General features: G+C 38.0%; 1 protein-coding gene across 4 annotated transcripts in view; it reads left to right on the forward strand.

Moving 5' to 3' along the window:
• GAK (cyclin G associated kinase) overlaps positions 1 to 21,826 on the forward strand; it is a 65,145-nt gene extending 43,319 nt beyond the window's left edge. For 3 of the 4 annotated variants that reach the window (XM_021550349.4, XM_085567305.1, XM_085567306.1), the window contains 8 exons: positions 167 to 637; positions 2,619 to 2,789; positions 9,131 to 9,262; positions 9,591 to 9,710; positions 12,240 to 12,452; positions 13,825 to 13,973; positions 14,942 to 15,118; positions 16,379 to 21,826. In XM_021550349.4, the coding sequence (XP_021406024.2) occupies positions 167 to 637; positions 2,619 to 2,789; positions 9,131 to 9,262; positions 9,591 to 9,710; positions 12,240 to 12,452; positions 13,825 to 13,973; positions 14,942 to 15,118; positions 16,379 to 16,480 (1,535 nt within the window). In that variant the 3' untranslated portion in view covers positions 16,481 to 21,826. The remainder of the gene's footprint in view (positions 1 to 166; positions 638 to 2,618; positions 2,790 to 9,130; positions 9,263 to 9,590; positions 9,711 to 12,239; positions 12,453 to 13,824; positions 13,974 to 14,941; positions 15,119 to 16,378) is intronic. The other variant, XM_021550350.3, reaches the window with a different exon arrangement.
• The last annotated feature ends 405 nt before the right edge of the window (positions 21,827 to 22,231 follow it).

Genomic DNA, 22,231 nt, shown 5'->3' on the forward strand with positions numbered 1-22,231 from the left:
GAGCTGGCAGGCAGCATGTAGTTCCTTTTCATCAATTTTTATGTGAGTTTTGGTTAGTTAGGATTTAACTTCATATGCTGTCACCATGAAAGTTTCTCTTACCCTAGTTAGAAGAATAATGCTGGTTATTTAAAGATGTTATTTTATTTTTTTTTTTCTATTCAAGAAGGAAAAACTCCAGAAAGTGGAATAGAGGATGGTTCATCTAAAAATGATTGTGTTCAGGTGTCTGATGACAGGGAAGAGAGTGATCCTTCAGATGAGGAGTTCCAGACATTTCCAGATGAAGGAAGTGCAGTAATTGTTGATGAGAAAGACTCTACTCCAGAAGGAGAGTTGCTTTTTGAAGCCAGTTTTGAAGCTCCATCTGCACCATTACAAAAATCTCTCCCTGAAGAGAATGTGGACTTGCTGGGACTAGACTCTGATATTTCAGTAGAACAGAAACAACCTATCTCAGAAATAAACTCTTCATCAAGTAATGCTGACTTGTTGAACAATCTGTTTGTGAGTAGTGTGTCACAGGTTTCAAACGAGTCCACTGGAGATCTTCTTGGACAAGGAACAGATTTCTTTTTCAGCAGTCAGCATCCAGCTGCTACTCAGGGTTCATCTTCAGCAGCAGCTGTGTCTTCAGGTATGTGAGTTTAACGTCAGTACTTATCAACACATGAAAACTGCTGCTTGTGTTGTGCTTAGAAAATAAGTACCGTGTTTCAAGATGTTGAATGGTGAAGGCATGTCAGTCTGTAGCAACACTGAGTAGAAAAGGTGTTACTTCTGATTGAAGTTCCTATATGTTACCCATATATTCTGTTATGTTACCAGTATCCTATTAGCTTTAAACTCTTGTAAATAGAAAAGTATCAAATTTTAAATTTCAAGGGAATTCAGTATCTGAAGGAATTCTTCGCTTTCCTATATGAATGTTGCATGCTAGATCCTTTTCTAAATCCATAATTTTCCTTGTTAAGGCATAGACTTGTTATAACTTGAACTTTACATAAAGCAACGGCATTAGATGTACAGAGCTGTGTTGCTTGGGTCAAATGTCTGCATGGGATTTTTAAGTGTTAATCACATAAGACTGCTGAGCAGCTGGAAATCCTGTAGATTATTATTCAAACCAGTAGGAAGATGATACTGCTAAAAGATGTTTTCTTGCTGGTTTTACTGATGTTGGCAAGTCATTATCCTTAAGGAGAATGCTATGTAGTGCTGTCTATTTGGTATTTAAGCAAGGTGTTTTAGTTCAGAGATTCTGTTCCTCTTACCAGTGGATACTCACTCATCTCTGTCACTTTTTGGGAATAACAATTCTCTGCCTAAAGTTAATTAAATCTAAAAGTAAGATTTCTGGGAATATTACAAGGTTATTATTATTATTACAAGGAAACCATTACAAGGTTTTGTTTGCACAAAGATAATTCATAGGTACTAAAAGCTTTCATCTCTAGACAACAAGAAGTATGTTTTACAGAGCATTTAGGTGGTTTAAGATGTTTTCTCATTTTGAGGCAATTCACTATTAAGCTTTATTACTGTGGTCAGGGAAGAATAATTTTCATTTACCATTTTTACATAGGTAGAATTCTATAAAAGGAAACCTTCATTACATTATCTTTCTTTAGCCATGTCTATTGCATGAAACATCTGATTAGTATTCATGTATATATCTCATTCTTATAGTCATTCTCATTCAGTGTATTTCATTGAATTGTACTAAGAGAGATAGTTGCAGAAGTGAGAATAATTGGCCACTGTTGTATTTTTGGCTTGCACAACAAACTAATACTTGAGGCTTCGTTTATGTGTGATGCTATAGTAAATACGCTTGAAATGTTGAGTCCTGTACTATGTGGTCATTACCCGAGGATGTGCTGGGGTATTACAGCAGGATTATTCCTTCTCTTCAGCTTCTGAGTGAATCTGGCAGGACTCCCTGGGCTCTTGAGGGGTTTTGACCCTAGAGGGCAGCAGAAACAGGAATATCTAAAGCCCTGATTCCAGCTGACTGTCACATGTTACTCCATGCTGACTATAAATACTCTTCCAGTTAGTTTTTTTTCTTCATTGGCATCACTAGAGACCTGCTGAAGTCTTACTTCTATTGGTTTTCATTCTTGGGTTGACGTGTTTTCTGCCCCAGAATCGCCAATGCCTTCAAGTCTGAATGGTAGTATGAATGTTTTACTTCATATTCTTTTTAATAGTATGATAGTCCATTTTCTTCAAATCTGTTGCTGATTTGGCATTATAGAGTATTTAACAAATATAATTGTTCTGTGTGTCAGATGATCATGTAAACTTAAGATGTGTTTTAAATGGATGAAATTAACAATGCTGTTGAATTGTATGCAGTCTTGCTGCTTTTGTTAGAAGACATAGCTTTTCATATTATGTATGGCTGAGACCCTTTTTGTAACACGTGAAAGTTCATTTGTCTAGAGGAAGGAATAGATGGTTACTGTTTGCCACACGAAGTTCACAGAAGGCTGCTGCAGTTACTAGTGTGAGCTTTGCTTTTGTGTCTGTGCCCTCGGTGGAGTAAGGCTTTTTCAACTTCATTTATTCTACAATTAATCCTGAGATAATTTTGTTTCCTGCTTCTTTTCTAGCCGATCCATTTGACCCATTCACAATGTCATCAAGCTCAGAGAATCAAGCCCTGTCTGGTCCAGACCTCTTTGGGGACTTCCTTAATCCAACCTCAACATCTACAGTTAATACAGTTCCTTCCACACAAAGTTCACTTCCACCTTCTTCCAGCTCAGATTTCTTAAATTTAGGTAAGTGTGCTTCTGGTGTTCTGTTTCTCAACAGTTTCTTCTCTTCTGTGCATTTGTCTTTCAGCTTAGTGGATTATTGTCTTAATAGATCCACTTGTAGTGATTGCTGTTTTAATTAGCTTTGTACTCTGGAAGTACAGATGCAAATGCACCAAAAGCAAGTGTTTCCTGTATAATGTGATGCTGTTATTTATGATGTGACAGGATTTCTAGTGTTGCTAATTGGAGTTTCCTCTCAATGATCTAATAACTGAGGGTACCCAAACATCTGGAAACATATCTTGTAGATGATAGTGTGCTACATTGACTGTATTCAGATTTTAAAGGTTTTCTGGAAACCCTGGAAGACAAATGAGCAAGTCAAGTTATAATGTAGCCAGTTCTTAAAGTGCAGGCTGAGGCTAGCTTGCACCTTCCTGACCTGAATGTATTCTGGTAATATACTTACAAAGTACATTATGTAATACTCTAATCTTATTTGTTTCATTTCTCTGATATATTCTTGGCGAAGCCTTTTCCTCATGCTTTTATTTTAAAATGTATTAATCTTTAAACAAAAATCTTTGTGATAGGTTCAGTCTTCCCATCATTCTTTAAGGAGAAACAGACATTTGCATAAGTGGTGGAGTGGTACAGCTACTAGTATTAAAGCTTTTTAAAATCTGACTTTGAAAGAAAAGTATGGGTTCTTTTCATAGGGATATGGGTTGTGATCAGTCTGTGAGGGCTCTTCTGTGCTACTTTCTCAGTCCCCTCTTTCTGTATAGGCACTTCCCACAGAATACAATCTTTTAAGAACACAGGTCTGTGTAGGGTGCAGTCCTTTAGGAAGAGATTGCTGTAGGGATGTGGTTTTCCCAGGCATTGCAGGTCCTACCAGGAACCTGCTGCTGTGTGGGCTGCTCTCCCTGGGCTGTGGCTTCATTGAGAACATGTCCACCTGTGTATGGTCCTCCACAGGCTGCAGTGTGAATATTTGTTCTACTGTGGTCTTTTACACATGTTGGGGAGCAATCTCTGCTGTGGTATCTGGACCACCTCCTCCTTTTCCTTCTCCACCAACCTTACTGTTTGCTGTTTCTGTCACACCTGTCCCTTCTCTAAGAGCTGCTGTGCAGCATTTTTTGGGAAAACATGTTTCCCAAAGACATCTGGTTTGGAAAGCTCAGCTGTGGCTTGTGGCAAGTCTGTTGGAGCTGGCTGTGTCCGACAGAGAAGCCCATGCCTCTTCTCATCCAGACATCTACTTAACAATGTGCAATAGCTAGGAATGGTGGTATCACACACCTTTTCCTGAATCCAGTGACTTCTTCCCAGGTCTTATTGCATGCAGCTTTGACTTGCCCCTCTTTGTTTAGCAGTTACTCTGGTTGACCCTGGGTCTGAGTGATGCAGTCTGAGTGTTAGATACACATAAACGGGAGACAAAAAAAATGCATTATTTGTCTGACTGAGAGAAGGGCTTCTTCTTTGAAATTGAAGGCTACCCAGCTGATTCCTCTCTCTATTATGTTATTAATCATTATATTCCAGTTGTGGTTGATTCTGCCGAGAAGATTCCACTTGCTGCCTCCTTTGCAATGTTTTTGTTCTTTCCTCTAGATAGTAAGAGCCATATGTTTCAGTTGTGTACTTGTCTAGTTGCCAGCTTTATGCCACTACTGCTGTCCCTGTGTGAGGTTACCAAACATAAATATTTTGCTGAATGTATCAATACTGATCTGTGGAGCATTCTTTTCACCAGATTCTGCACTTGGGATGGGGCAACCTGGATGCAGACAGACTGGGGAGTGGAATGCTGGCAGTCCTGGTCGATGGCAGCCTGAATGAGCCAGCAGTGCCCTGTCAGCCAGGAGGGCCAGCTCTGTCCTGAGGTGCATCAGGCACAGCATCACCAGCTGGACAAGGGAGGGGATTGTTCTACTCTGTCCTGCTCTGCTCTGCTCTGGGGCAGCCTCACCTCAAGTGTTAGGGGCAATTTTGGGTGCCCCAATATAAAAATAGACATTAAGCCATTAGAGAGTGTTCAAAGAAGGCTGTGAGTATGTTGAAGAGCTTAAGGGGAAGCTGTATGAGGAGCAGCTGAGCTCACTTGGTCTCTTCCTCCTGAAGAAGAGAAAACTGAGGGAAGACCTCATTGCAGTCATCAATTTCCTTGTGAGGGGAAGAGGAGGGGCCTACATTGATCTGATCTCTGTGGTGACCAGTGGCAGGACCCAAGGGAATGGCCTGTAGTTTGTGTTTAGGTTGGATATCAGGAAAAGGTTTTTCTCCCAGAGGCTGGTTGGACACTGGAACAGTGGGAAGTGTTCACAGCACCAGCCTGACAAGAGTTCCAGAAGTGTTTGGAAAACACTCTCAGGCACGTGATGTGATTCTTGGGGCTGTCTCGTGTAGAGCCAGAAGCTAGACTCTGTGATCCTTGTGGTTCCCTTGTAACTCAGCATATTTTATGATCTCAGACAAAATCTAACTCACTGGAGAGGCAGAACCTCTCAAGAGGAAATTCTCTAGCTGATGTGCTCAAAGCAGAGTCACGTAGAGTGGGCTGTTCAGGACTGTGTCCTTTCTGGTTTTTAGCATTTCCAGCACTATAGACTCTACATCTGGGCAACTTATGCCAGTGTTGGAGAGATCTTAGAGGAAATAATGCATTTTTTAGTGGAGTTCCCTGTGTTTAAGTCTGTGCCCTATTGCCTCTTGTCCTTCCAGTGAGCAACACAGAGAAGTGTCTGTGTAAGTCTTTCTTTTGTTTCTTCACATAAAATATTTTTACACATTTATAGGAATGTTCCCAGTTCTTTTCTCCAAGTTTAATAATACCAGAATCCTCATATCACAGAGGCGACAGAAAAACATTTTATTTATTAAATTAAAGTGGAAAAAATGAAATATGGATTTCTAAGTGTTTATCTGTGATCTTAAGGAGATTACCATCAATAGCCAGCTGTTAATAACATATGAGCAAGTAGAGAAAAAAAAAGGAATATTTTTACATCTGACTTCAATGTTTATTGTTTTGTGTTTACTCCTGATTTTATTTGATAGCTTGCAACCTGGTAAGTGTATTAGGATACCTGCTATTTTAATGTAATTTCTGGAGCTTTCTGTCAACATATATTTAAAATGTACCCATTTTCTCCTCAGGCGACTGTTTTACATTGATTTCCCAATATTTCTCTATTGCAATGCAGTCTTTAAAAACTGTATGAAGTGGAGGAACTGGGGTAACATTTAATATTCCTTTACATTTGTCTGTCAAATGAGAACTCATATATGTGTTTAGCTGAAATGATGTATGTATTTGAGCCTTTAGTATTCTATCCTGTTACAGGTAACAATTTTATCAAATAAGTAAGGCATATTAATGATTATATTGCACTTAATGTGATTTTTTGAGTCCTAAAAGGACAGGATAACTAGTAACTGGAGAAGAAAGGAAAAATAAGAACATGTTTTCAAATGATGTATTCAGAAGAACTGTGTTAAGTGAGCAGAAGACAATGCAAACAGAAGATCATTAAAAGGAAAAAAAAAATTAAACTAAAAATAAATTAGTAGTAATGGCAGTGACCATTCAAAATAAGCTGCAGTAGTGAGATTTTATGACTCTACTGTTGGAGCAGTTGTAAGTGGCTAGAATCAAATTTTAGAGATGGATAAGCTTTGTTTGTTAGTAAATGGTTACTAAACTGCTACAGATACCAGGAGAAAAGATGTTTCAGTGGACATAAGTTCAAGACATAGAACTTTAACCTTGTATTTCTCAGATGTTGGCTTAAAATGAAAAAACACAGTTTTAAAATCAAGAAACCTGAGTGATCAGTGTAGTTTTCTTCTGAGGAGAAGTTAGTTTCTGTGAACTTGAGTTCTCAGACAGGCTTTAGATAAGGTTAAAAAAACCTTGCTTTGTACTAAACCAGCCTCTTGGTTCACAGAAAATCCTGTTGTCTGTGATTAAAGGATTTCCTGTAGTCACGGCAAGTTAAATAAAGAAAACCTTACGTGAAGTTGTGTGTAGTAAAATGCAGGGCCCTTATTTTGGGAAGCTAAAAAGTGTGATCTGATTACCACCACCTTATTTTTGCATCTTTGCTTGTTTTGAGCAGTGTTAGTAAACACTGTATGGCTAAGGATTATCAATATGCATATTGAAACATAAAAAACCTGAGACAACCAGGTTTGGATCTGCATGTTCATGATTTTAATTGCTTCCATTCTTGGAATATCAAGCTATAGTTCATGTTTTAACATTTCTTTAGGAATTCTGCTCCTTTATCTTAATATGTCTGTATGAACTGCAGTGTGTCAGCTATAAAAAGAAGGATTCAGTATGGTCTCATCATACCTCCTCAGAATATGTAGAAGTCAAAGTTGATAACACTTTCTCTTTATGTTAAAGTCTGACATAATGTCCACATTGTAGAACTAAAAAGAAGATAGCATAAGAACAGTTTCAGGAAGAATGAATTATCTGTTCTGTATATTGTACATTGCATTGTTTCAGATTTTTCAGATAAATGTAGTGGTTGTATATGAGCTTTTACTATTAATAGCAAATTTACTGCTGTACATAGCATAGGCTACTTCCTGCTTAGTTCAGGGTGGGGGAGGCAATGAACTTGACTTCTCTTAAGCCAAGTGTTACAAAACAGCTCATTTCCATAGCATGTTCTCAATCCGTCAAATGCATTTGCCTGTAATTTAATTTGTTCTTGTTTCTCTCAATTTGTTTTCATAGTAGTTAATTTCATATGATGGTGTTAATTTTCTTTTGCTCCTGTAAAAAGACTTAATAGCAGAGATTGTAGAACAAAATAATTTCTAGCCTAAAAATCAATATTAGTAGTAATTCAAGGCCTGCTTAACTTTTGGGAGTGGAATATGATACAATAAAATTCTAAGCTGATGAATAGATGCTGATTTATAGCCAGTGACACTGTGGTTTAGCAGATAGCTGGGATCCTGAGTATTGAGGCCAATATATATGGTTTCTCCCATGGTTTTAGAGGCAGGGAGATGAAGCTTGGGTCTGGAGAAGGGGCTGGAAATGGAGAATACTGCTGAAATACAGGCTTTCAGCAGATATTTGTTGCACTTTTTCAGCAGTATTGGATGTGCTCACTTTGCAGCTGTAAGATCTAATTATAAATGGTATTAGTAGATTGAGGTACTATAGGGGTATTTAATTTGCTTCTAATTATTTCTTTAATTAAGAGGATTTGATATTAATATTTAGAATGTAAAGCTGAGATGCTGAGATAAGTGAAAGGCAGTAGTAGTAGTTGAGACTTTCAAAGCCTCAGAATGTTACTGCTTTTGTTAAGGATGGCTGGGTTAACCCTGTGTCTATGAAATGTCTTACACCACCACTAAATGTGCTTTATTGAAATATTCCCTCTCCCTGTAGCACTGACAGTTGTTACAGCATTAAAATAAGGGTTACATTCAAAAGGTGTCCTCCTTCACTGTGAGGCCCCACAAGCTCTGCTCAAGGAGAATGCTCAGAGCTGGCATGCAGTTTTGAGTGTTCCATACATAGCATATCTCATTCTGAGGATAACTCACCTCATAGTTTGTGTGAGTGCACAATCATTTGAATTGAATCAGTGGGGAATCATTTGGAAGTGTCAGGGATGGCAGTTATAATGCCTTTAGATGGGAGATGACATTTTCCAGATGATAATAGCAGCACCCTTGCATGCTTTTAAATATGACTATTTCATTTAGATTGTCATGGGGTACAGAAAAGTGGTTTTTATCCATGCAGCTAGGGATTCTTTACCTTTGCCAGAAAAAAAATCATTCTTCCTGTATCCTGCTCTTCAATTGTGTGCATTCATTCGCGTGTTACACCTCAGAGTGTATTAGTTGGCCAAGAGGCCCCTTTGTCACAAGCAGCCTATGTTAGGCAAACCTGCATTTTGAAGTGACCTTGCTTCACCTGTGTAACACCCAGACTACTGAGTGATAAAGAGCACCATTCATGGAACTCTGCTGCTTTAGATTTACCAGCCGTGTTGTCAGGAACAGCAGCATGCCCTAGATTTGTACCTGAGCTAGTCCTTTTGGTCAGGAGGCCTAAGCTGTTAAATTCATAGCATTGTCTGTACATGGAAATACCTTATCTGTGAAGTGCGTGGGATGTTTTAAAATAGAAATGTAGGAATTCCAGTTGTACAACCCTTCTGAGTCCTGTTTAAGACTGCACAACTGTTACTGAGAGATTCAAGCAAGCTGTGTAGTTGACAATGTGGTACACATTCTGTTGGTATTGACAAATACATATACTATTGAAATGGTTTTATTAAACATGAAAACATTTCTATTTTCTTCTGTAGGCAATTTGACACCAGAGCCACCTAAAATATCATCATCTACAAGCCACCCAGACCTCTTAAGTGGATGGGATTCTTGGGCAGATTCCTCAACCAGCAATGTAGCAGCACCACAGCTGAAGCCTGTTTGTGAAGGTATTATGAAATTAAATTTTTCCATTAGAGGAACTAGACTGGGTCAGTTTAATCACCTGAAACTACTGAACATATCTTCATGCATTTTTGCTTTGCTGCTTAAATGCTCCTTTAGTAAGGCACTTGTGTAGTTTTTCAGATTAAAGTTCAAGACACAGGACTTAAATTGTTTCAATTCTCTATAGTAATGGTGATTCTTGTAATGGGAAAAGATGCTGTGAAGTAGAATATTCGAGAGGTTTGCATGAGGTGTTGTGTAGATACTATTTTTATTCTTTCTCTTGATTTCAAACAGACTAGGTATGTGATGTGTCTTCTTTTTATACAGGCCAAGCTTTTACCACTGGAAGCCAGTCCAGTGTGTCTTCAGGTTCGTCTCTTAGCCAGGCAAAAGCTCAGAACTTTGATCCTTTTGCTGATCTTGCCAATCTGGGATCTGGTCTTCCAGGTAATATGTTACTTTTGATACACTATATTTAGTGCCTCTGCTGTTTGATTTGTTTTGTGTACCAATAAATGTTACTGACAGCCTATATAGGCTATAAGGGAAGTGCCTTAAAGGCACTATGTAGTGCCCATAGTTTCCCCACTAAATAATTTGCCATTATATAGTTTCCCAGCCTATAAATGAAAGTGTTTCCTTTTAATTGCCAATGTCCAGCTTGAGATATTTGCTGAGAGCTGATGAGTAACAATAAAAGATTGAATCTTCCAGATATTTTTTTAAACATCCAGAATAATATTTCAGAAGATAACTACAGCTGTGTTATAAGAACAGTAAAAATAATTAATGCTTGTGAATTGAGTTGAGATGGTAAGAGAAACCAGGACTTTGCTGACTCAGTAACTGAGCATGAGGTTCTTACCTAGCATTGATTAATACTATAGTTAAAATTTTAGTTCCAAAGTAACAGTTAATTCACTACTTTCTTTTGAATTCAGTAGACTTTCACAGCACTGCACACCAGTACCAAAAGCATTATGAATATCTGTCAGTTTGCAGTGAAGGGTACAAGGAGTTCTGGAAGATAAAAGACATTGTGGAGTAACTCTTGTTCCAGGGTGTTTTATAGCGTGAAACTCAGGAACTTAGTCCTGTAGCACTCACAAAAGAGCTGAAGTCCTTGCATTTCAGAACCCACAGTGCCATAACAAAAGTGACCAGCTGCCCAGAGTACACAGAATGATTCAGAACAGCCTAGTGTTGATGAATCAAGAAAACCTGCTTTTCCCTTAGCTTGGAGCTGATGGAGGTTTTACCCTGTTGCCTTGGCAGTTAGCACTGTGTGTTGAATTGGGTGGAATTCTTGTAAAAACACTAGGCAGCATGCAGTGTTTGACTTCTTGATGTTGCTTGGGCATAAGCACTGCAAAATTCTGGTGTTGAAGCAGTACCAATAAGGCTGTTTTGCAGTAAAAAAAAAAAAAAAATCTAGTTTAATAATTCAGGTTAACACAGGTTGTTAAATGCAGAGATAGTGTGACAGTAAAAAAAGTAAATTTATTCTTGACTTGAAGATGTAGGTATAGCCCACACTGAATCAGATTAAAGAAATCAAACTAATTTTAGCAGAACCTAGGTCAATTCATTACTTTTTCAGTTAGCTTTCAATAGGAAAAATGACTGCATTAAGAAGTAGCCAGATTTCACTGTCCTAGTGAATATTCTCAGGCTTGAAATGAACTTTCAAGGCATCTCAAGAACTGGAATCCAGTTTTTGAATACGACTGGAATACCACACTCTGTTGTATTTTTCATAGCAGTTTTTTGGCTTCCATATACAAGACGCTGTTCTGGAAGAAAATTTATGAGAGTGCAAGCTGCTTAAATATGAATACGATATAAAACCAAAAGAAATAGCAGCTAAAAGTAGTTAATACTGGTGTATTAGCATACTGGTAGGATACCAATAGTGTTCTGTGTTGATTGGTGTTGTCACACTCTTCTTTAGGAGTGGTCTTACACCAGAAATTAAGAGTGTGGTGTTGAAAAGTTTGTGTGAACAGTGAGGCATTGACATGTCCTACAGGAAGAATTTGTTGGCTTGAAAACTGCAATAGTGAATGTAGAAAGAATAGGTGAAAGAGAGAAATTTTCGGTATGCAGTGTTATTTACTGACAAGTAGCAAATTTTTTTTCTGTAAATTTCACAAGTTGTCAATGACTGAAAACTGAGTTGATGCAGTTGAGTGATTTAATGAAAAAGTAGTGCATTCCTAGATTTCACTGGGTGTTGTTGTATTGCAATACTGTGTTTTATCAGGTATGATATTTCAAGATACAGTATGGTATCTTGTACATGGCCCTGGGGAGACATCCTCTTGTGCAAATTAGAGGTATGGGCAGCCACTTCAAAAGGGAGGCATCAGGAGAGCTGAAGCCATTTTTGAAAGAGCGAAACAAGTTTGCATTGCTGTGTGTACCCAGACAGGCTTGACCTTGTCACAGGAGAGTGATTACAGTACCTCCTGCAGGCTGCAGTGCTTTTCTTACTCACATACAGTATATTCCCTGTGATTGCTGCTACAGAATAATGTTCTCATCTTCCTTAAACAGTAGCGCAAGGAATCACTAGAGACTTTGAAAGCATTAATTTGAAAATCTTCTCAGTCTGTTACCAATTTTTGTAATATATATATTTATTATGCACTGCATATTAGCAGAAGTGGAAGGCAGAACTATTGCCACAGCCACATTATCTCCTAGCCTGACATGTGCCTGACCCTTCAGATAAGGGTGCATGTCTTTGCTAAAACTGACATTTGAAACCTTGAGTTGTAAGAGAAGACTTTCAGTAAAGCCTCCAGGTCCTGCTATCCAAGTTACTTCTTAATGAGACTCCTAAACTTCATTACCCACACTTTCCTGTTATATTACTGTGAGCTATGTGGTTATATGTCAAGACCAAACTGTCTTACTTGTATTGAACAGGTGACAGGCATTAAACTGAACAACTAACTTAGTATTTTTTGTTAGGTTCATCCACTGGTGGACTCTTGGGTAGTGGATTTAGTCAGAAGACTGCTCCATCTCAGAAGCTGGGAAATCAGTGGCAGAAATCCTCCAAACCACAAAGTACTTCATGGCAGTCCCAGACTAAGTCCAGCACTGCAGCTAAGCCCAACTACACTGTAAACTTCAGTGTAATTGGAGGACGAGAAGAAAGAGGAGTCAGAGCTCCAAGCTTTGGTAAGTTTTTTCAATGTGTATTACTAATAATGTCCCATGTGAAATCAGTTGGGTGTGCTGTTACCTGCAGAAGCTTTTCTACCTTCATGTTTTTATTTACATTTGTGTCTACTACAAAACAGAACAACATTTGGCAAACCTGGTGGTATCCTGCCTTTCCAAAGCACAGGTATATGTGAGTTTGGGCATAAAGTCTCAAGGCTATAATAACTCACCAACATGGGAACTGGTTTTGTATCAGTGAGTTCAGAAAGGTAAATTTGATCCATCTGGAGAGAGATGGTTGATAATGTTGCTTCATGTTAGTGTGTGATACAAAGGTAAAGGGATACACTGGTTAACCTGGCTGAAGAAGAGTAGCTTGTCTTGAGAAAGATTGAGGTTAAAATTACTGAAAATTCTTGTGTTTGAAAGAGACATGGGAACAGGACCAGGTGGAATCATACAGTCCTTTAACATGTTACAGCTGAGTAGACAAACCTGGAGTTGTAGAGTTAGGCTTGGCCTCTTCTGTATGAACTTTCTTGGAAATTTTCATTTTCTGTTGTGTTGGTATTAGGATTGTGCTTCCATTAAACTGACCTATAAGTGAACAGCAGGTACTTCTTTAAGTTGGAATTATTCTTTTTGTCCATATCTGCAAAAAGGTGTCAGGATGCAGAGGCAGTGAGCATAGGTTGCAGCACAGCAAAGTCTGTAGAACAAGGCAAAAAAAATCAATTGGTGTGATGAAGTGCTGAAAGAGGTTGTTGCAATTCCTCTTCCTTAAAAACTTGGACTTCAGGTGGACAAGGACCTAACAAATGTACCTGGTTGTCCCTGCTTTGAGTGGGGATTGGACTAGACAACATCCAGAAGACTCTTCAGAGTTCAGTTATTCTACAGTTCTCTGAAATTTGTCGGTTCTGTAATGAATATTCTTGTTGGTATTTTATCCGTTCAATATTCTGGATAAGTTTTAACATACTTAGGTGTTGACTACATGCTTTCAATTATAGTATTGAGTATGTGGTTACTTGGGAAACTGCTGCATAGCATTTGAAACTAACTTAGAGTGGAAAAACAGAGCAGTTTCCAAATTAGTGGACAGAAGTGTGCTCCTTCAAATCTACTCCATTTTTTAACAAAAGGAGGACATGCAAGTATTTAGTCAGAGGTTAGCAAGTTAGGTTGTCTGCTCTGCTGGACTGAAAGTTTGTTAACGATACCTTTTATTTTTATCCTTCTCAATTTTGTGGCTTTTGGCATCACTGAAGGATATTTATCATGGCAGTGATAAATGCCATCCAGGTGTATCTAAGGGCAATATATTGCTCCTGTTAATGTATTCTCCAGTGAAACTTTTCATTTAATGTTTTTTCTCTTTTCATAGGTCAAAAGCCAAAAGTTTCAGAAAATGACTTTGAGGATCTCTTATCTAATCAAGGATTTTCAGCGAAATCTGATAAAAAGGGACCAAAGACAATTGCTGAGATGAGAAAACAAGAGATGTCTAAAGATATGGACCCCTTGAAACTCAAGGTTTGTTTAACAGTGATTTTGATTCAAGTAAAAATCTGATCTTATGGTTAGAACTGCTAGTAACAGCGCAGGATACAATGACCAACAGAGAAACTAAAGGCTCATGGTTTAGAAAAGATGGATTTCGGTGATAACACAAAAATACACTTTAAAAATGAAGGATGTGAGAATAGCTGTCTTTAGGGTGATAATGTACTTTCATTTTCTGGTTAAGAAGTGCTGCTGCTGTCCTAAGAAATTACTAGAAGGTGCAATTCTAGAGACAGGCTATATAACTAGTTTGGGATGTGTTCCTTGCTGTTCAGATTTTTTTGACCAGTTAGTCATTGATGACTTCACATATTAATACACTTACAGTTTTTTAGTCTTCATGGTGCTTCAGAAAAGTTTGTAAATGAACTTTAAAGGAACGCTGAAATTTGTTTTCACAAGGTGTCCTTTCTTGAAGAGCGAGTAGGTAGTTTGCATGCCTACCTTTTAACACGAATCACCACAAATGGAAATTAGTACAGATATTTAGTTATCATCCTCATTGGTGATAATAAGTGTATGATAAAAACATTGTATCTCTATGTTATGGCTTGAATATTGCTGTTAAAGTCTGAGCAACATTAACTGACTGTGCACCTCTGCAGGTTGCCTAAGTAAACATGAATTATTACTAGACATGATTTTTTGTACAAAGCTTGTACAACAGAAGTTTTAAAATATATTTATGCTTTTGTACAAATCAAGTAATAATTTGTATGTGTGCCCTGACAGGGACAAGATGAATCTAATATCAAATTGTAACAGATGTTTTTAATTACTCCTGTCATTTTTCTTGCCATTAATTATACAGATGTTTGTAACATGTAACTGTATGTGAGTTGTGATCATACAGTTTTGCAGAGAGTGAAGATTATGCCTGTAGAGGCTGAGAATGCTTACAGTGCTGCATTCAGTTCTGTATGTTCTGATTTTCCCAGATTCTTGAATGGATTGAAGGAAAGGAGAGAAATATCAGAGCATTAATATCCACTCTACATACAGTGCTTTGGGAAGGGGAAAACAAGTGGAAGCCAGTCAGCATGGCAGATTTAGTAACTCCTGAACAAGTAAAGAAGTACTACAGGAAAGCAGTGCTTGTGGTTCATCCTGATAAGGTGAGTGTTTTCCTCTGATCTTCTTTATTATAGGAGGATTACAAACGCTTTTACATACTGGTTACTGGCAAATGCCTTGCTTCTCAATCAGAAGTTGTCCTTCTGATTGAGAAGCAAGGCATCTAAAACTAGAAGGCATCTAGAAGCAAGAACATCTAGAAGAACTAGACTAGAATAAACAAGTTATCAGATGTCTTATAAAAATACTTAATGCATCCCAAAGTATCGAGGCAGCTTCTTGTTCTGTGCTCTTGCATTAGATAGAAAGAGGAGCATTGGATATAACTGGTTTGGATTTTCAGGTTTGCATTCACTGGTGCTTTAGTGAGCAGTAGTCTAAATCCTATGCTGTCTTGTGTCCATAACAAACATGATATTTTTTGGTTTTTTAGATCCCCCTCTCCTTCAGTCTTCTTGGTATGTGATTTCTTCCACCTTTGTGGTAGTTTTATAGGTGTTTTCTGAAAGGCCCTTAATTCATCAGTCAGAACACAGCTCTGTTTAAGGCATATTTGTCTTCCTTGTTCTTTTATTCTGCCACTTACCTGTTATGTGTTGATAAAGTACTGCAGATGGCAAAAGCTAAGCAGCAGGAGAAGAGGAAGGATACCAGAGGAGGCTCTGGGACTTCCCTTTTCTATTGGAGAGAGCCATATTTTGGGACTGGATGCTTATTAACCACAAGGGTTAGATTGTGTTGCCCCCGGGTCAGGCATCTGTGAAACAGGCAGGGGATCAGGAGTGTACTATTTTTGAGTATGGAAGCAAACACACTGGAAGTGCTATGTCAGTCATGTTGAGTCCTAGCAGCAGTCACAATCAGCAACACATTTTTCTCTAGAGAATTTCATTCAAAAAAAGTTATCTTAAAGAGGACTCAGATTTTATCCTTGTACACCACTGCAAGATCTTTTAGGAAGCAATTAAAAAAATGACTTAGTTTGATTAGTAAGTAATAGTAACTGCAACTATTTATGAAAAGAACAGCTTTGAAAATTGTTTTTAACTAAATTTAAATTACTTATGAATTGTACTGAAAGCTTGAAAGTAACATAAGGAAACGAAGGATTTGGATTTGTTTAAAAAATACTCATTGCAAGCTTTGGATAATTTTGGAGAGAGTTCTCTTATCTGTAAAATTGTATTCACAGAGCAGTCTATAGCTGTTGAGTAAGACAGCAAATGTAAAAGGGATGGGATATTTTCTAAGGACCTAATTTCTAATTTTTTTTGCTTATGGTACATTTTCTTTGTTTCCAGGCCACAGGACAACCCTATGAGCAATATGCCAAAATGATCTTCATGGAATTGAATGATGCATGGTCAGAATTCGAAAACCAGGGATCAAAGTCCCTTTTCTGAAGCTTCACCTTTCACAGAACTGCTTCCAGAAACTGGAGCTGATCATTGTTATGACTTTATTGCACCTGAGATCTGTGAAGCGCTTTTCCACGATTTCAGCACAGTTTCTAGTCATGCACTTAAATGTGGGGATGTATTTTGTAAGATGTAGAGTTCAAAGCATTACATAGATGCATTAAGAAAAAAGCTGCTGAAGAAATCACAGTCTGGGAGTAAAGGTTTCTCTTCAGTTTTGTATAAGAAAAATAGAATTTGAATGAAACTAAGTAATAAGTGATAGGCTAGTATTAGTTATAAATCATTCCGACTTAATTGATCTTTGCTGTTCCTCTACCGTCCCAAATTTGTCTGTTACTGCAAGTAGTTTTGTGATTCAACTTTGATATTTGGTGCCTGTCGCCTTTTTCAAAGTGCTTTAGTTAGCAGCAGTGAATTTGCTTGGCTTATCTCAAACCTAAGGGTGTATATTTTCATCTGTATTTTATATAATCCATCTGATAATCTTTCTGTAAATAATGTTTTCTGGTAATATCTGTGTTCTTTACAGTAGACTAACAGTTTGTTTAGCCAAAAAGACACCACATGTGGGAAAGTCAGACAGAGTTGTTCTTGATTTTTTTTTTTTTTAAGTTTTCTTTTTTTTTACATATCATGAGTCTAAAAAGAAATTTTGACTCTGAGGTCTGCATGTTCCTGCTGTTTTGTTTATTTATTGCAGTACTCTGACCTGTGCTTATTTTCCTAGTTCGTTAAATGGTGTCTTTTGTTTCTGAATTCAGTGGAATGTTCCTTTCATTGCACTTCAAATACTCTGATAGAAACAATTTTACTCTGAAACTTGAAGTGTAAGCACAAAACTTTTACTGTGCTTTGATTTGTCTGAGTATTAAATCACTCATTATCATCTGGTGAGCATTTAAAGTGCTTTAACAAACATTTTGCTGCATGTTTGAACTTTTTTTGAGATACGCATGGAATCAGTGCATGTGAAAACATGGCGTGTCTTGGTATACTGTTGAATTTCTGCTCACCTATTTCCATGCACTGCTTAGTGCAAGATGAGTAGAGACACAACTTGGTAACAAAACTTGCCATGTTTTCTCATCCCTGTTCAGAAGGCACTTTTTCACTAGTGCTGGTGTGGATGATGCAAATGACCAATGACTGTTATACTCTGTGTAATAACAAAATGCAATTTTCATATCAAGTTTTAAAATGTTGCAAATTAGTGCTGAGCTATTAAATCTTCAGCAGCAGTCTCTTGATACCGGACAGTTGGGCATTCAAGGGGATATTTTGATCACTTGCCTTTTTATACAATTTGCATGCTTAACTGAGAGGGAAGCTGTATTATTAGCAGAGGTAACTGTTCAGCTGAACAACTTCTGAACAGGAAATACGAGATTCTAATCCCACCTGAAAGGTGTGTTGGATGAGATTTTCCACTGCTGCACCAGCCTGAGAGCTGGTGTGTTAGAGACTGCAGAACACTTGCAATGTCTAGTCTCCAGCTCTGATATTATAACACAATTACTTATTAACCTCTGATCAAAAGTTTTGTTTGTGTATATTCAGCTGCTGTGATTTTTTTTTTTTAAGGTGAAGCTAGGATCAATTATGAATCAAGAAGGTGATCTATTATTCACAGCTGCTGTTGTATTTCAGCTACTGCTTTGAAGCATTCTTAAATCTCAGTAGATTTCTTTATAAATGTGTGTAACTTGCTGTCTGATTTAAAGTAAGAGCTAATATTTTTTTCTTTGGACACTTCATGAATTCTTTGTGTATGTGACCTGCAACCATGGAAATTAAAGGCTTCTGGTAGGATAGGTTTGTGGGAAACCTTTTTACAGTTCTGGGGCAAATGCTATCTAGTAATAGATTTAAAAAGACATAGATATATATAATGAATTTGACTGTAGTGCTATATACAGTTGAGAGATAAAGCATTTCTAAAGGGGCTGCATAGAATAAGGAAGGACTGCTTTAAAATCCCATGTTCATTCAGTGCATACAGGCAACTTAATTTTGGGGCACACATTTTTGATTGCTCTTTTCTCGAAATATGTGTTTAAATAATTAAAACATGGAAATCAGGAGGATAGTATCTTCCTCTGCTTTGTATATTTGGTAGTGTTTTCTGGATGATGTCTACATTAAGCTTTTTTAAATTTCTCTACTCTTGATTGCAAAATTTTCTTGAAACATCAGAGAAGAAACTTAAATGTGATTTTAAGTTAGCAGGGAAAACATGAATGCAAGTATTTTACCTGGAACTGAAGATCTCTTGAAATTACCTCTCTCTTTTAAAAATCATGGAAATTCAAGAAGTTTGGCTATGGATTCTTCCAGGAGCCATTACATAATTACTGAAACTTCAGTCAGGTTGACAGAGCCACTCAGCTTATTTTATGGCTTAGTCAGCTCTGGTTCTCAGTGGGGGAACTGGCTGATTTCTCTGTCCTTCTCCTTTCTACATAATTGAATTTTGCTGCTAAGAATCTGGGAGAAGCTTGGTTTGGTAAACTGATAAATCTTGACAATGAAACTATTTTGGGTAGGGTGTTTTGATTTTGTAACTGTGCCATTTCTCTGTGTTACATACAAGAATGTGCAAACAATGGGGATTTCATTAAGGTTCTGTAAGCAAACTATAATTTGGAAATTAAAAAAATTTCAAGTGGTGAATATGAACATAATAAATGGAATTTTTGTTTTCTGTGAAACACAAAGCAGCATGAGGACCACCAAAGTTGTTTCTTAGTGCAAGGCTTATATATTAAGTACAAGAACCTGGGAAGAGGGAAGTTAAAGTATATTTCATATAAATGTATACTGAGTCTTAATGTTGCTTTTATGGGAGATGATCATTTGGAAGAAAAAAGTACAGCAGTTTTATGAATTCATCTTACAACAGTAATAAAAAAAATGGTAGACAATCTAGGAATGAGGGCTTTTCAACCTTTTGCTTTGCACTTGGTAGTTAATTGTCTGTCTGCTGTTATGAAGTAGAAGTGCACTCAAATGGTATCACACATATTTCACAGTTTTTAGAGCAGGCCTCAAAAAAAAAAAAAAAAAAAAAAAATCAGAGGCTTGGCTGGATTCTCTTTGCTTAAAATGTTTATTTTCCATTCATGTTAGCTGTTCAGTACACAGTTAAGTTTTGAAGTGTTGAAGCCACAACCTGAAAGCTGAACTTTGTATCTTCTGCTTCTGCCGGCTGTGAAGCTTGAAGGTGAGGTCACCGTGTGTTGCCTGCAGGCTGACACTGCATGCATGTGCACCAAGGATTTGCTTGAGGCACTTGAGGTTCTCTTATGAAGCCCCTCCTTGACTCTGGCAGCAAGTCGTGGTGCCTGCTGGCCCACCTTGGTTGTTCCTCTGTCTGGCAACAGCACCTGACTAATGTCATATAATTGTTTGCAGCCTACCAGGGCTCACTGTCCAAATATGAGATGTTTAGTGCAAGAAAAAAGGAAAAGAGCACAAGACAGATTAAATGAGGAGCAGAGAAAAACACCAGGGCTCTAAAGTACATCTGAAATGCTGTTTTCTAATTCTCTCTCCACTGATCTATTGCTACCTACCTCTGCTAAAACCAGGTTTAGACTAGTAGACAGAACCTGGTTTGCAGCCTGCTTTCCATCCCTTTTAGAACACTGCTGACTGACTATAACAAGTGGGAGTACCAAGTCCCTATTTTTTCCCTCTCCCCAAAGTTTATATAAAGCAGGTTTAAAAAATATTTGGGCAGGTTTCCACTAGTTCTTTCTTTAACTACAAATTACTTTGTTACATTGCTGTTAGATCTGGAGAGTCCAGCAAAATAACATTCAAAGCAGAGATCTGTGAAAAATAATTGGTGTTAAGAGTGTGGCTGGAGTCTGCCTAATGGAAACAAGCGATGTATTTTAACCAGTGGAAATCAGTTGGTCTCTTCAACCTCGGGCATGCCTTTTTGGTGTTTCCTAGTGCTGTCTGAGTTCCTTAGGAGCAGCAAAGAGTGCTAGTGGTTAGTTAGACATAAAGCCTGGGAGGAGAAGGTCCTCGGCATTGTTGATTGCGTCAAGTTCAGCTATTTTGCTAATCAGTGGTAGCTTCTTCAGCAAGTACAGAACAGAAAACCTCCAAAAGTGCTGATGAAGTACATTTCCTTGGAACAGTGGCAGAGTCCTTGGTATTGTATTTGTGAGGGTAACTAGTGCTCAAGAAAAATGCCTTGTTTACCTCCATGTTCTTGGTAATTCTAGACAATTCCTCCCATTTTATCTTGCCAAGCACAGAGCAATAGTTAGTTTGTGAAAGCTACGTGCACAAGGTCATTTTTTTGCACAAACCAAAGCGGAGTTTGAGCATAACAGAAATCTCATCAGGCCTTTGGGGCTGCTGTGTTCTGTGCACCATTCCACTTCCTGAGGCCAGACTGCAGCTTCCCCAGCAGTGGCAGTGTCTTTGCATACTCACTGCTGCTCACAGAAGTGTAAGTGTTTTCAGGACTAGCAAAAATGTGGAAACCTTGTTGCTCCTTAGCTGTGTCCTTAATTGTCTAACAATTGCAATGTAATGGCTGCTTTTTAAATAAATTCAAATTAATCTTATACGACTCAGTTGACATTCTCTGTCAAGAACTTGCAGGTGATTGACCTGCAAAAGCTGTAAAAGGAATGTAACGTTTCCCACCCTTTGAGCCTGTCCCTGGTGCAGAGCAGCTCTTGCACTCAGAAGCTCAATGACGAGGAGCTGAGCTCTGGTTCTGAACTTGATGAATCTTGCAGTGCTTGCTTACTCTCTCTTTGGGTGAGCTTATTGTGGACTGCAGCCTAGACTGCATTAAGCTTGCAACCTATGCTCCAAGAATACTATTTCAGTACTTTTTATGAAGGATACGTGTTGTCATAGAAGCTTTTATTACCAAAAGGGGATTAAGAGGCATTGTGGGAACTCCCAAAACTCTAGTGGAATGTACTGTATATTTGCAATGTAGATTTCTAGAAGTGATTGTCATCTCTCATAAGGTCTTCGCTTGCTCTGAGGTCCTTATTGTATTTACCTGTAGTTGTGATTGTACTTTCAGTACCTGTGGTTTTTTTCTGATTTGGAGTGTGTGGAAGGACAGAACAGACACTCAATTCCTGTTTTTGCCATCTTTCAGGAAATGTGATGTACTGTGTAATTTTGCTACTAGTAAAATGAACTTATACCTGTATGTATATAAGGTTAAATAGTCAAATTAAGCCTTGTTTAAAAGTAGATTTAATGTTTGGTACAATGTCCTTGAACAGAATATTTTGCTTTGAAATGTATTACAATTTAATCAGTGATCAATTAAAACAAACAAAATAACTTTGTCTATTTCCTTCTTTCCCAAGACAGAAATGCCTTGAACACCTGAAGTATTTCCACTGTGTCTTCCAGAACAGTCTGCAAATGTTAGAGAAGGGGTTGTCGTTATCTCAGGTTGACTGAACCTGTTAGGAAGAAGTGAACCTGTTGAGAAATGTCTCCTCTGTTGGAGAGGGTCGCTGCAGTGTGCCCTGGGATTTGGCAGCTGCATTTTCCAAGTGCCTGTGTTGGGCTGAGGGGGTTCTTGCACAGGATCTGCTGCAGAGCTTTTCCAAGGGAAGCTCTGGCTTAAGTGTGTAGCAGTGATCAAAGGGAAGAGAACAGGAGCACATGGATGTGGCTGAGGCAGGAGAAAGGAATATGAGCAGCCTGCAGGGATAGTGGGGGACACATCCAGTGATGAAG

This window comes from Lonchura striata, chromosome Z, assembly GCF_050655825.1.
Source record: "Lonchura striata isolate lonStrDom1 chromosome Z, ASM5065582v1, whole genome shotgun sequence".
NCBI classification, from domain to species: Eukaryota; Metazoa; Chordata; class Aves; order Passeriformes; family Estrildidae; genus Lonchura; species Lonchura striata.